Source organism: Astatotilapia calliptera, chromosome 16, assembly GCF_964374335.1.
Source record: "Astatotilapia calliptera chromosome 16, fAstCal68.1, whole genome shotgun sequence".
In the NCBI taxonomy this organism is placed as follows: Eukaryota; Metazoa; Chordata; class Actinopteri; order Cichliformes; family Cichlidae; genus Astatotilapia; species Astatotilapia calliptera.
This window is the reverse complement of record NC_137437.1, coordinates 34,541,114-34,555,649: the sequence shown is the minus strand read 5'-3', so window position 1 is coordinate 34,555,649 and position 14,536 is coordinate 34,541,114. Positions and strand designations below refer to the sequence as shown.

General features: G+C 41.3%; 2 protein-coding genes across 2 annotated transcripts in view; one reads left to right on the top strand and one right to left on the bottom strand.

The window, feature by feature from the left end:
* The window catches only part of tmem163a (transmembrane protein 163a), a 58,896-nt gene extending 57,416 nt beyond the window's left edge, over nt 1-1,480 (bottom strand). Inside the window, exon 1 of the mRNA XM_026144680.2 lies at nt 934-1,480. Coding sequence (XP_026000465.1) covers nt 934-1,135 — 202 coding nt within the window. The 5' untranslated portion in view covers nt 1,136-1,480. The remainder of the gene's footprint in view (nt 1-933) is intronic.
* Nucleotides 1,481-2,179: 699 nt separating this feature from the next.
* acmsd (aminocarboxymuconate semialdehyde decarboxylase) lies at nt 2,180-9,253 on the top strand. The gene is made up of 10 exons (XM_026144796.2): nt 2,180-2,338; nt 3,282-3,326; nt 6,688-6,784; nt 6,874-6,923; nt 7,096-7,332; nt 7,473-7,566; nt 7,735-7,830; nt 8,004-8,176; nt 8,394-8,492; nt 8,873-9,253. The coding sequence occupies exons 1-10, from the start codon at nt 2,282-2,284 to the stop codon at nt 8,933-8,935; spliced, it is 1,011 nt and encodes a 336-aa protein (XP_026000581.2). The 5' UTR covers nt 2,180-2,281; the 3' UTR covers nt 8,936-9,253.
* Nucleotides 9,254-14,536: the final 5,283 nt, after the last annotated feature.

Genomic DNA, 14,536 nt, shown 5'->3' with positions numbered 1-14,536 from the left:
CTGTTCTTTTTCCATTCCAAGCAGGAAGCCACTGTTCTGTTTAACAATGACTAAAAACAAGAGTCTTCTAACCATAACCTTAAACTTTCCATAAACATAAAAACTAGAGGCAAAGACATTGGGAAGATTGTTCAGGTTTTTTGGTCAGTTTTCTACAAAAAAAAGGTGAATTTAACTGACGACAAATAATATTTTAATACACACAATGTTAAAGGTGTCTGTAGTTCCAGTTTGTTCTTCTGCCACCTGATGTGTATCCTAAAAGCTATTCCAAGCTGCAGTATCAGTCTTGTCTCATCATTCAGTGTGATCCCAGACATGGATTTCAGCTCTTAGAAATAATCCATCAGAACATTAAAACATTTCAGCAGTTCATTATTATTGCAGACATGCTTGATCACATTGCAAGACTACTGGGAGAAACAGTATTTAATCAGCATGTCAGCAGATCCAATAAACATTCTTTATATTTAATAGAGTCTCAATTACAATACAGGCAATAAGTTTATTTTTTGTTTTTGAATTCTCTGAAGAGTTTTTAAAGTGATTAAGAAAATGCAAAGGCACACTGGAGGGTTTGTGAAACATATAAACAACCAGCCTCTAGTTGCATGTCTTTTTAAAAAGGCAACTTTTTCCAGAGGCAATGTAGGCCAATGTCTGCGAATGAATGAATGAATGAATGAATGAATGAGTCTAAGAGCTGAAGCGATTTTAAAGCTTTAAACTTCACTTCGAATTTGGTCATTTGGTCTGGTATGAATCCTGCTGATGAATGGTTGTCATTTATTATTCAAGGAGCAGACTAAAAATATCTCACATGAGTAAAAATAACCATCCCATCCCCACAGGGCACGCACACACACACACGCACATGAGCATCCATAACTTTCACAATGCATCCCCAAACCTGCCATAGGTGTGTCAAGTTACCTTCTCCCTCCACCGTGTCTGTGATTTTCATCTCCTGGCCCACGGTGAATGACTCAGGCTCCGTGGGGGTTTTGGCTTGCTGGTGATTGTGGTTGGTGAAGCCATCCGGGGCGCACTGGCCGTTCCGCACCGTTGCCGGGCAGGGATCCACAACAGTCGGGTCTGGGACGGGGTAGGACTCTTGGGTCACCTGGTCTGTCATTCTTACTGCGGTTGTTTTGCTTTCAGTCTCAGAGGAAGATGAGGATGATGGAAAAAAGATTCACACCGGTTCGATAAGTGCAGCAGCCATCCAGCGCGTCCAATATGCCACCGGTGTCGACTCAGTTACGCAGAGGGGAGAGAGAAGAGATGGCGATAAGACAAGCTGGGAGATAACGGATTTATCTTCGTAGCATCAGCAGCGAAGCAACTCCCTCTGAGAGAAGTGAGCACTGTAGGATCAGTGCAAAAACCCTGCTGGCTGAGCCACTTAGACACAGTTTAGGGTTAGATGCGACAAAGCGATAAATTGCAGAGATCTGCTGTGAATCAAGAAGGCGGTACCTTCAAGTTTCCCCCCTCCTCCCCTTCCTCTTTCTCTCCTCCTCCCATAATTCAGCTCTTAATTCAGAATCAGTACATGCAGTGACATCTGCCCCGAGTTAGCCAAGCATTTTTACACTTTCTCTTTGAGTTTGCTGTGATTTATACGCACAGGAGACCTGTAGCCCAAAGCCCAGACCTTTACACATTCAATAAGCTACCGAGCAACTTAACATTACCCTGCTGCCACAGATGTCCTTAATGCACGTTAGTAAATTGTATTTAACCATTGTGTTTTCTACTTATATTTGTGCCAGTATGTTTATGTTATTAAAGGGTTTTGCATCATGTGAGGGATTATTGCCCTAAATTCGATATGCTTGCATATTGACAATAACCAGTTTTGGATCTTGAACCCTGGCAGGTTGACCAACCTTAATCAGCCACCAGGTGGCATCCTCGAGCAGCGATATGTGCAAGCAATTAAATAAAGTTGGCTAATGAAGGTCGTTTCAGTACATTTCAAACTGTGCAGGCTAGCCACAGAAATAAGCTGCAGCCATGATGTGAAACCAAAATAATCAATTAAAGCCATGAGTGCAGAATTCAGGCTCAGTGTAACGAAGGCAGACAGTTAAAGGAGCGGGTTTACAGCCTCTGCTCTGGTTTTCTGTTTGTTTCAAAGATTGGGCAATAAATGTCCCAGCAGCAGACATTGGTCATTGGTTTCAGGCTGGGGGTGGGGAGTGAGTGTGCCCACAGTTTTTCCCAGGATACCTCGGCCAGCAGACCTTTACGTTTTCCGTGAATAATAATCATAAGGATGAAGGTTGATATTCACAATCATATTTTACCAAAGGAGTGGCCCGACCTGAAGCAGGTAGGAACTGTCACAGACAAGATGATTTGACTTTTAATGTCACGGAGCTCCAGTGTTAAATAAACCCACAGCCTGTAGATGAGATCTCACGTGAAGTGGGTCAGTGGGTTTGAGAAAAACATCTTTGTGTCACTTCCCTGGCAGATGGAGCTTGAACCGGGGCTATTAAATGCTACTAACGTTTAATATATAGACTTTTCAGCTGGCTTGTCAGCAGGGAGATTAAAAGTCCACTGCATAAATCTGTCCTCTATGGATGGTTAAACTTTAATCAATAGACCTTGGACTTGGTTTATCTGTTCCTGCCCTTATGTCTTTGTCACTGCCTGGCTAATCATTTCCCACATTTAAAGCTGAACAGAAGACATGAGCTAAATCGTGTCTGTAAGAATCTTTTGCAAAGAATGTGATATTTAAAAATTTACGTTGGCTGGAGTTGGTTAAAGGGCCCTAAGCACAACATTATTTGAACTTGAGATCAAGTCCACAGTTAAACTGGCATGATGACATTTCATTTAAAGCAACCTTTCACTGAAACAGCTTCTTGGGGCCACAGATCCACACATCAAACACGGATGTAAAACCCATCTTGCAACTGGAAAAACAGAAGCTCCTCAGTGGCATTATCCAAGTACACAGTACAGCTGATCTGCATGGGTATGAAAAGGGGCTTTTCTGCTGTATTGCTCACGTAGCTCATCTGCAGCTTCATTTGTATGCAAAAAGTGTCAGCATGCTCAAAAGGCAATATCTTTTAGGTATTCAGGGCACTGGAGTGGCCAGTCCTGTAGGATGATGACCAAACCCTCACAGATGGGATAACAAAATCTACATTTTCTATCAGAATGAAACAACAAATATGCAATCAAATATATGGCTGATATTTATATGTGATGCTTTTAAACTCTGGGTTTGTAAAACCTGTATTTTTTATGTGTTTCAGAGGTACGGCTATGATGGGTTTGTCCAGCTTCACCATCACTGCAAGGTAAGTCACTATTTCCTCTGCTTTCCTGTGCAGCTACAGACAGGGTGCAGGTGCAGGAGCACTTATGCACTGCACTACTTTGTTGAACACACAGCAGAGTCATCCCAGCTGGCGACTGCACCCACCCCGCAGACCTGCCAGGCTGGTCCTGGCTATGTGAGCAGCTGCAGAACTCAGCGAGGTGACACAGCATCAGTCAAGTGATTCGGTTCAAACAGCCGTAACGCAGCCCGATACAGAGCAGCTTGGCAACTTTTAGCCCCAAACATGGGCTGAGCATTTTAGTAACAGCAAAGTATACTTGACAACGAACAGTCTATTCTTCAGAATTAATGCCTAAACTTGGATAAGCAATGAATTTGTGCTTGTGTGCTTCGTATTAAACATCTTAGAGGAGTCCAGGCCTTTTGGATTCACCCAGAACATTTGCAGTAATATCAACTGTCTGCTGCCATCATGTGGCTCAGTTTTGTTAGCAAATGTAAAAGTTACAACATGTGCTTTAAAACCTAACCTAACACAAACCTAATTTCAAAAAGGCTGGGACACAGCATGAAATGTATCTAAAAACAGAACGCAGTGATTTGAAAATCTCATAAACCCATATTTGATTTACAGCAGAGCATAGAAAACATATCTACTGCTTAAACTAGGAACACGTACCATTCATTTTGAATTTGATGGCAGCAACACATCTCAAAAATGTTAAGAAAGGGGAGATGGGGCCATCTTTTCCACTGTGAAGCGTCCCGTCTTTATTTGGTCTGTAAATGTCTGGGAGCTGCTGGACTTTTGGAAGAGGAGTGTTGTCCCATTCTTGTCTGGTGGAGGATTCTAGCTGGGTCTTCTGGCAGTCCCGTGTCTTCTTTTTAGATTTTGATTTCATGTGCAAAATATTTTCAGCTGGTGAAGGTCTGGACTGCAGGTACAGCAGTTCAGGACTCAGACTCTTCTACTACAAAGCCATGCTGTTGGAATAGACACAGTATGCAGTTTGGCGTTGTCATGCTGAAATATGCAATGACTTCCCAGATTAAAGACGTCATATCAATAGGAGCATATATATGTTCACCTAAAACCTGTATATAGCTTTCAGTATTGATGGTATCTTTCCAGATGTGTAAGCTGGCAATGCCACAGGAACTAATGCACCCCCGTACCATCACAGATGCAGGTGCTTTAAGTGGGTGTTGAAAACCAGCTGGATGGTCCCTCTCCGTATTAGTCCAGAGGAGGAAAAGGCCATTTTTTCCAAAAGGAATTTAAAATGTAAACTAATCCAACCACAGAACAGTTTTCCATATTGCCTCAGTCTATATTAAATGAATGAGGACTGATGGCTGATGTTCACATATGGCTTCTTCTTTGTATCATAGAGCTTTAACTTGCATTTGTGGATGACACAGTGGCTAGAAGTGTTCCTAAGCCCAAATCACATGCACTGATTTCCATGACAGAATCGCCCCTGTTTTTAATGCAGTGCCACCCGAGGGTCTGAACATCAGTGACATTAGCACAGATTTTTTTGTTTTGTCCAGATTCTCTGAATCCTGCTTATATTTTGGAATTTATTGTTGAGGAACATTGTTCTACTTGTAGACTTCTGAGAAGGTCTTCCTGTCTAAGATGCACATATTTTATGTGAATACAGGGAGTGCAGAATTATTAGGCAAATGAGTATTTTGTCCACATCATCCTCTTCATGCATGTTGTCTTACTCCAAGCTGTATAGGCTCGAAAGCCTACTACCAATTAAGCATATTAGGTGATGTGCATCTCTGTAATGAGAAGGGGTGTGGTCTAATGACATCAACACCCTATATCAGGTGTGCATAATTATTAGGCAACGTCCTTTCCTTTGGCAAAATGGGTCAAAAGAAGGACTTGACAGGCTCAGAAAAGTCAAAAATAGTGAGATATCTTGCAGAGGGATGCAGCAGTCTCAAAATTGCAAAGCTTCTGAAGCGTGATCATCGAACAATCAAGCGTTTCATTCAAAATAGTCAACAGGGTCGCAAGAAGCGTGTGGAAAAACCAAGGCGCAAAATAACTGCCCATGAACTGAGAAAAGTCAAGCGTGCAGCTGCCAAGATGCCACTTGCCACCAGTTTGGCCATATTTCAGAGCTGCAACATCACTGGAGTGCCCAAAAGCACAAGGTGTGCAATACTCAGAGACATGGCCAAGGTAAGAAAGGCTGAAAGACGACCACCACTGAACAAGACACACAAGCTGAAACGTCAAGACTGGGCCAAGAAATATCTCAAGACTGGTTTTTCTAAGGTTTTATGGACTGATGAAATGAGAGTGAGTCTTGATGGGCCAGATGGATGGGCCCGTGGCTGGATTGGTAAAGGGCAGAGAGCTCCAGTCCGACTCAGACGCCAGCAAGGTGGAGGTGGAGTACTGGTTTGGGCTGGTATCATCAAAGATGAGCTTGTGGGGCCTTTTCGGGTTGAGGATGGAGTCAAGCTCAACTCCCAGTCCTACTGCCAGTTTCTGGAAGACACCTTCTTCAAGCAGTGGTACAGGAAGAAGTCTGCATCCTTCAAGAAAAACATGATTGTCATGCAGGACAATGCTCCATCACACGCGTCCAAGTACTCCACAGCGTGGCTGGCAAGAAAGGGTATAAAAGAAGAAAAACTAATGACATGGCCACCTTGTTCACCTGATCTGAACCCCATTGAGAACCTGTGGTCCATCATCAAATGTGAGATTTAAAGGAGGGAAAACAGTACACCTCTCTGAACAGTGTCTGGGAGGCTGTGGTTGCTGCTGCACGCAATGTTGATGGTGAACAGATCAAAACACTGACAGAATCCATGGATGGCAGGCTTTTGAGTGTCCTTGCAAAGAAAGGTGGCTATATTGGTCGCTGATTTGTTTTTGTTTTGTTTTTGAATGTCAGAAATGTATATTTGTGAATGTGGAGATGTTATATTGGTTTCACTGGTAAAAATAAAGAATTGAAATGGGTATATATTTGTTTTTTGTTAAGTTGCCTAATAATTATGCACAGTAATAGTCACCTGCACACACAGATATCCCCCTAAAATAGCTAAAACTAAAACTAAAAACTACTTCCAAAAACATTCAGCTTTGATATTAATGAGTTTTTTGGGTTCATTGAGAACATGGTTGTTGTTCAATAATAAAATTATTCCTCAAAAATACAACTTGCCTAATAATTCTGCACTCCCTGTATGTTTCTGGGATCATTGCAGTCAGTTATTTGCAAGTCTCACAGCATCACAGCTTTTCAAAAGTAAGGTTGTAACTGACCAATAACACAAAGAAAATCTGTCCAAAGATATTAAAAGAAACTAGAGCTGATAGTGGTCTTAATGTTGTGTTTTAGGGTGAAGCAAAGATGATGAAGGATGGGAAGGTTTTCCGGGTAATACAGGAAAACTGCTGGGATCCAAATGCTCGCATAAAGGACATGGATAAACACGGTACATGCGCAGACACAAATGACACAAAGTTTGGTAGTTTCATCCTTTAATCAGTGACTAAAAGCAGCATTTCTTTTCACGGCCTGCAGGTGTCACGCTGCAGGCCCTTTCGACCGTTCCTGTGATGTTCAGTTATTGGGTAAATGCACAGCCAGTCACAGCAGATTTGGTCAAAAGCTGTGTGACAAAGTGGTGTCTACTGTGTGTCAGATAACTGAGTTGTGCCTACCACTAAACTTTGCAATACTACAAGCTGCTTAATGATCTTCACAGATATATTTGTGTATATTCATCGTGTCTTTTGATTGCAGGCTAAGCCTCACGACACACTCGATCTCTGTGTCCTTTTGAATGACGACTTGGCTAAGACAGTGCGTAGCCAACCCAAGAGGTTTGTGGGCCTGGGCACGCTGCCCATGCAGGCCCCTGATTTAGCTGTGATGGAGATGAGGCGCTGTGTGAAGGAGCTAGGCTTCCCTGGGGTCCAGATTGGGTCGCATATCAACAACTGGGACCTCAATGCCTCTGAACTGTATCCCTTCTATGCTGTAAGACTTTACACACTTGCATAATAACATGGGGTTATTATGATAGTGTTTTTTAATTATGCCTACATTGGTTCCAATCATTTTTCTTTATAATTATGGCCTAATTTCTTATTCATTTCTTATTCTGATAAACACTACAGGAAGCAGAGGAGCTGGGCTGTTCCATATTTGTCCACCCATGGGACATGCAGACAGATGGGAGGATGGCAAAGTATTGGCTACCCTGGCTAGTGGGTGAGGAGGATACTGGAGTGGGAACAGAACATACTGACTATTACATCTGGTCCAGCCAACTAAAAACAACACTAATATTAAAACAAGCCAGCTTTCATGTGCTATTTAGTGCATTGTGATGGAAAAATAATAATGTTTATATGTTTTTAAATGTTTTTCTTTCCTTAGGTATGCCATCTGAGACAACCATGGCCATTTGCTCGATGATATTTGGTGGTATCTTTGAGAGATTTCCAAAACTGAAAGTCTGCTTTGCTCATGGAGGTATAAAAAGATAACACCATGCTTATCATTTAGTTTACTATTAATATCACAGCAGTATATAGAAAACATTAGGCAGCCAAATTTTCAATGTATTCTTCCTTTATGCTCTTCCCTTAAGATGAAATAAGTGTGTTGATATTTGACGTTTAGTGCCTGTGTTCACGTGTATCCAGGTGGCTCTTTCCCATTCACTGTTGGCAGAATTGAACACGGCCACAAAGTCCGCCCTGACCTTTGTGCAGCTGACAACGATGTCAGTCCACGGAAATACCTCGGTTCTTTTTACACCGACTCCCTGGTTCACGATCCCGCCTCCCTGAAGCTGCTCATTGACATCATTGGAAAAGTGAGCTGGTGTCCAACATTCATTCATTCCACGAGTCACACCTCTTTGGTGGCGAGAGAGGATAGATTCAAAACACACTGAAGAGTACTGACTAAACACAGAGAATGTGGACTGTGAGAGTGTATGCTGATGTGTGGAAACACTGATGTTTTCAGGATGGAGTTATTCCTGCTTTCACCAAATCTTCATGTGCTAAGTTCACATTTTCCTGTTCCAGGATAAAGTGATGCTGGGAACAGATTATCCATTCCCACTTGGTGAGCTACAGCCAGGATCACTCATCGAGTCGATGGATGTGTTTGATGATACACTAAAGGTAGCATTATTTTCCTCTCATTTACTTAAGCAGCACAGGAGAAAGGGTTTGTCATCATGGTGGACTCTACCACACATGGAAAGAAAGGAAAGCCACCCATTGTACATCATGTAAATCCTGAACCATGTTTATTGAACACTTAACAAAGAAAACAAAACCAAAGAAAACTCTAAAACAAATTTAACAAATATATGTGTTTTCATTTGTGTATGTGTGTATTTTTCTTTAGATTTAAAAAACAAATCACACTGATGATATAGAGGCCCCCCAAAAACTCATGTATCCAATATGATATACTTGGCATTACAGTTTTTTTGTATATTTTAATGACAGATTTTTTTAATATCTTCAAAATAATGACTCTCTCTTTTGTGTTACAGGATAAACTGCTTGCTGGAAACGCACTAGAATTCTTAGGACTGAAACGGGAGCTTTTGATGTAACATGATACTGAAATACCACCAATGGTCATTAAGTACAAAGGATTTTTTTTTGCAAATATTTGTGTTTGAATGATTTTTTTTAAAGATTCTAATTATGGAACATTGTTATTCATGTTTATCATCAGAAGGTAAGCATTGTACTCATAGAAGAGACAGCTGATGTTGCTATTTTCAGAATGTAAAAATGTAATGTTATCACTCTAAGTTAGAGTAATTACGGTATAGTAATTGTAATGTTGTAAATGTAACAGGTTTTTCCATCTGTTTGAAGTTGCAGCGTTTCAGTAGGCTCTAAATAAAAATGTTAATATGATGCAATAGGCCGCTCTGCTGCTTTGCTTCTTCGTCACTTGTTTTGAAGCAGTATTCTTCTTTCTTATAGTAAAATAGCTTTGGACAGATTCATCTCTCGGGTCTTTGCTGACATGGACATAATCAGTGATGGGAATAACGGCGTTACAAGTAACGGTGTTACTAACGGTGTTACTTTTTTCAGTTACGAGTAATCTAACTAATTACTATTCCTATCGTTAAATACAGTGCAAACAAGTGGTTGAAGCTGTCCTCAGCTTACCGCATCTTATATCAGTTGCACGGAAGTAGCTGTAAGTAATCTCCCGCGGGCAGCAATCACTTTCTGTCCGACCATCACTTTTTGGTACAACACCTGGAGCTAAGGGGCAAAACAATCATATGAGTGCTGCTGTTTGACTGAGGAAGAATAAAGTAGTCGTGGTAAGCCAATCACATGACCACTTCAAGATGACAAAACAACAAGGTGATATATACCAGTTTTTAAATTGTGTTGATAGGCCACATAAAAGAGTCATGATAAACAATATATACGCAGCGTTTTTTCCTCAATAGTTTTGTCATGTTTACTGTCTAAGGACAGCGCAGCAAGCACTCTCTGCTTATGAGCAAAAAATTTAAAAAACAAAACAAAACAAAACAAAAAACAGCCCGTTGTTTTGGTGAAAAATGTCAACCAATCAAAAAATGATATGGCAACATGACATTCGGTTGTTTAGGAAGAGGGGGAAGTTTTAGGAGTGACAGCGAGAGAGAGAGATAAAGACAGCAGAAAAAGAGAAAGAGCGAGTTTTGAGATGTGAGAGATTTGTGACGTTTAGTGTGTTTGGAGTGTGTAGTTAGGTGTTGTCTTGTGTAGTTAGTGTGTAGTGTTGTGGATAGTTTTGTGTTGTGTGTCAGAACAATGAGGCGACTGCTGTCTCCAGGTAGAAACAGGAGTGATACACCTGCTGCTGTCAGACCTGCAGGTATCAGGCTGTGATGTTCTCCTTTATAGTGGACAAAAATATTTGGAGTGGCACAAATAATTTGTGTGGCATCTTATTGAATGCAGAACAGCTGATTGTTCTGTAAATAGTTTGAAATGGTTATTTAATAAGGGTAAAATGTAAATGGCTGCAAATAACTTTGTTGTTTGCAAAACTTGTGCTTATGATTTTAAAATTGACAATTTATATTTGCATTTGAAGTTATGAAATATGATTCATTAAACATGTTTGTGGTTGTTACAGTAAAAAATATAACTTTTTCTACTCGGAGTTTATGTTTTTTGTCTGATTTTAGGTCAATTGTGTTAATAGAGTATGTCAAAATGAAAACATAACTGTAAATTCAGACACGTGAGGTTGTGCTGAAAAGAATGATACCAAACAAGGCAAAGTAAATAGTTTTTAAAGGTAAAATCAAAAGTAGTTAAAAATGGCCAATTATACCCTGGACCCCAGAGGGTTAAACTTTTTTTTTTTTAAGTAACGCAATAGTTACTTTTCAAGTAATTAATTACTTTTAGAATCTTGTAACTCAGTTACTAACTCAGTTACTTTTTTGAAGAAGTAACTAGTAACTATAATTAATTACTTTTTCAAAGTAACTTGCCCAACACTGGACATAATACAGATAGGAGTTTTCGGCCTGCGACTTCTTTTGTTCGTTACTTGTCCAGTTTCCTCATTGTTTATAAGGACACACTGCATTGGACTGCAGCTAATAACTCTTTGGGAATCCACTTGTTGATACAAAAATATCATTCCATCTCTGTCAAACTGTGTTATTGTTTCCTTTTTAGCACAGCTTCAACTAAAGTGGGAAGAAATTGTGTGTTTTTGTGAAAAGCTGCAAGTATGAAAGTGCCTAAAGATACAATTTAAAAATAGCTTTTTGTTGTTATGTGTGGACACGACACTGGTTCATCTCTCTGGGTAGATACAAATGGTCAGGTAAAACGACTGGACCAAGGACAGAACAAGCAGCCAATGTCCAAAGAAAAACTTTGAAAACCTTCAAAGGTCTGGAGAACTATGATGAAAGACCACTTCTCAAAATGACAGTACAGTCTGCTGTTAAAGTTTTGCAACAGCTACCTGTCATGCTTAGATTTCATTTATAATGTTTGCATTTTACTCTTACAGCCTTAGAGGGTGAAGCCCCCACTTACATGATTGAATGGCTTCACATCCTACATTACAAGTCAGGTTTTTAGGGCCACAGATCAGGGCCTTCTTATGATTCTGCATACCTGTCAGAAAACGAAGTGATTGTGACGATATTTGGGTCGTGCTTTGTGTTTTATGTTCATTTTGGTCGCTTATATGCATCTTGTGTCATTGTTATAATATTGATTGTTTCTTACTGAATCTAAAGCAATTTGTGGCTGTTCTCATTTTAAGAAGTGCTGTATAAATACAATTTTACTTACTCAATGGAAGCTAAAGTTTGTTCTTATGGCTCAATGGTCTTTGTGTCTCTTTATGTACACTGAACAAAAATATAAACGCAACACTTTTGTTTTTGCTCCCATTCCCCATGGGATGGACGTAGAGACCTAAAATTCATTCCAGATACACAATATAACCATCCCTCCCAAACAGTGGTCACAAATCAGTCCAAATGTGTGGTAGTGGGCACATCTGCTATATTGAGATAATCCATCCCACCTCACAGGTGTGCCACATCAGGATGCTGATCTGACATCATGAGTAGTGCACAGGTGTACCTCAGACTGCCCACAACAAAAGGCCACCCTGGAATGTGCAGTTTTTTGCGCTATTGGGGGTCTGGGGACCCAGAACCGGTCAGTATCTGGTGTGACCACCATTTGCCTCATGCAGTGCAACATATCGTCGCATGGAGTCTATCAGATTGTCAATTGTGGCCTGTGGAATGTTGGTCCACTCCACTTCAATGGCTGTGCGAGGTTGTTGGATATTCATGGGAACTGGTACACGCTGTCGTATACACCGGTCAAGCACATCCCGAACATGCTCAATGGGTGACATGTCCGGTGAGTATGCTGGCCATGCAAGAACTGGGACATTCTCAGCTGCCATCTGCCCTGAACAATGTGAACCATGATTCATCCGTGAAGCGCACACCTCTCCAACGTGCCAGACGCCATCGAATGTGAGCATTTGCCCACACAAGTCTGTTACGGCGACGAGCTGGAGTCAGGTCAAGACCCCGATGAGGACGACGGGCATGCAGTTGAGCGTCCCTGAGACGGTTTCTGACAGTTTGTGCAGAAATTGTTTGGTTGTGCAAACCAATTGTTCCAGCAGCTGTCTGGGTGGCTGGTCTCAGACGATCTTGGAGGTGAACCTGCTGGATGTGGAGGTCCTGGGCTGGTGTGGTTACACGAGGTCTGCGGTTGTGAGGCCGGTTGGATGTGCTGCCATATTCTCTGAAACGCCTGTGGAGACGGCTTATGGTTGAGAAATGAACATTCAATGCACGGGCGACAGATCTGGTTGACATTCCTGCTGTCAGCATGCCAATTGCACGCTCCCTCATTGCTTGTGGAATCTGTGGCATTTTGCTGTGAGACAAAACTGCACATTCCAGGGTGGCCTTTTGTTGTGGGCAGTCTGAGGTACACCTGTGCACTACTCATGATGTCAGATCAGCATCCTGATGTGGCACACCTGTGAGGTGGGATGGATTATCTCAATATAGCAGATGTGCCCACTACCACACATTTGGACTGATTTGTGACCACTGTTTGGGAGGGATGGTTATATTGTGTATCTGGAATGAATTTTAGGTCTCTACGTCCATCCCATGGGGAATGGGAGCAGTAACAAAGGTGTTGCGTTTATATTTTTGTTCAGTGTATTTCCCCTTTCTCTCAGAAGGACTGTTATTTTAACTGCTTTCTGTCTCTTCATTTTTCTGGATCTCATCAGTGAGCCATTCATAGATGAGCATATCAGTAGTTTGTGAGCCACGCATTCCTGACATGTTCATTTTTACGAAATGTGGGACACTGTCCAGGTGTGTGAGACAAAGGAACGAGAGATAAAATCCTGTTTAGTTCCATAAAAAGTAGGACATCTAGCCATCCAAAGCGGAGATTATTGTAGGCAATCAGTGGTTCCGGCCTCTGAGGAATAGAAGATAAATGTATTAACTTCAATTTTAAATCATTAGCAGTCTTTAAAACATTAATAAATGTAAATTACAATGTAGTTTTAAAGCATCTTTTTTGACTTTAGGAGCAACAGGCCGTGATAAGACCTCAATATAACTCCAATATACATTGGTGTACCCAGGGAGAGAGGTTGAAAACCTTTAATTTATTTGGAAACACATCAGTGAGGATCTCACCTGATCTCATAACACCTAGAGGTTACTCAAGAAAACACGACAAAGACTGTACTTGAGGAAAGACTTGAGATGACGGAGGACATTTGGCATGTCAACTACAATCCTCAGCAGCTTCTACAGATACAGTTAGTGTTAGAGTGTCTTCAGGTCCTCAGTCACAGTGTGGCATGGAAGCTGGACTGTTCAAAAGCTCCAATATATCACTTGAGCAGCCTTCTCATCAGTACAGGACAGCTAAGCCACAAGGGTTGTTAGGAGAACCCACAACAACATTAAGGACAATACACACCCATAACACAGTCTGTTTATGCTTCTTCTCTTGAGCAGAAGTTAAAAGAGTCTGAAATTCAGGACTAAAAGACCCCAGAATATTCTTCCACAAGCAATCAGACTCCTGAACAAGACATACACTCACCCACTGCTACTGTTGACTCCTTCTTCTTTTGGCTAGTCTGTTTAAGGTTTGCCGCAGTGGCCAAAGTATTTTATCTGCCTCCATCTGGTATCCCTTGCATCCTCTCTGCCACAACAACCCTCCACGTGTCCTTTTTCACTACATCCACAAGCCTGTTCTTTAGCTCAGGAGGTAGAGCAGGTCATCTACTAACTGGAAGGTTGGTGGTTTGATCCCTGGATGCCAAACATGCTTGGGCAAGATACTAACCCCAAGATGCTCTTGTAGGGGTGTGAATGTTTGATAGAATGTACATAGCATAGAAAACAAAATTGCTTGGGTGAATGAGGCAGAAAAAAGGGCTATATAAGAACCAACAGCATCTTCTGTGGTCTTCCTCTTTTCCTCCTGCCTGGCAGCTCCACATTCAACATCCTTTAATATATCCACATTCACTCCTCTGCACAAGTTCAAACCATTCAAGCCTTGCTTCTCAAATCTTGTATCTTAACTGCTTAGCCTTAGCCGTCCCTCTGATATGCTCATTAAGAATCCTGTCCATTGTGGTTATTGCC

Excerpts from the sequence above, each read along its gene's own strand:
- acmsd (XM_026144796.2), top strand. The coding sequence starts at position 2,282 with ATGAAGGTTGATATTCACAATCATATTTTACCAAAGGAGTGGCCCGAC. Across the intron at positions 6,785-6,873 it reads AAAGGACATGGATAAACACG|GTGTCACGCTGCAGGCCCTT; the intron begins GTACATGCGCAG and ends CACGGCCTGCAG. Across the intron at positions 7,831-8,003 it reads AGTCTGCTTTGCTCATGGAG|GTGGCTCTTTCCCATTCACT; the intron begins GTATAAAAAGAT and ends ACGTGTATCCAG.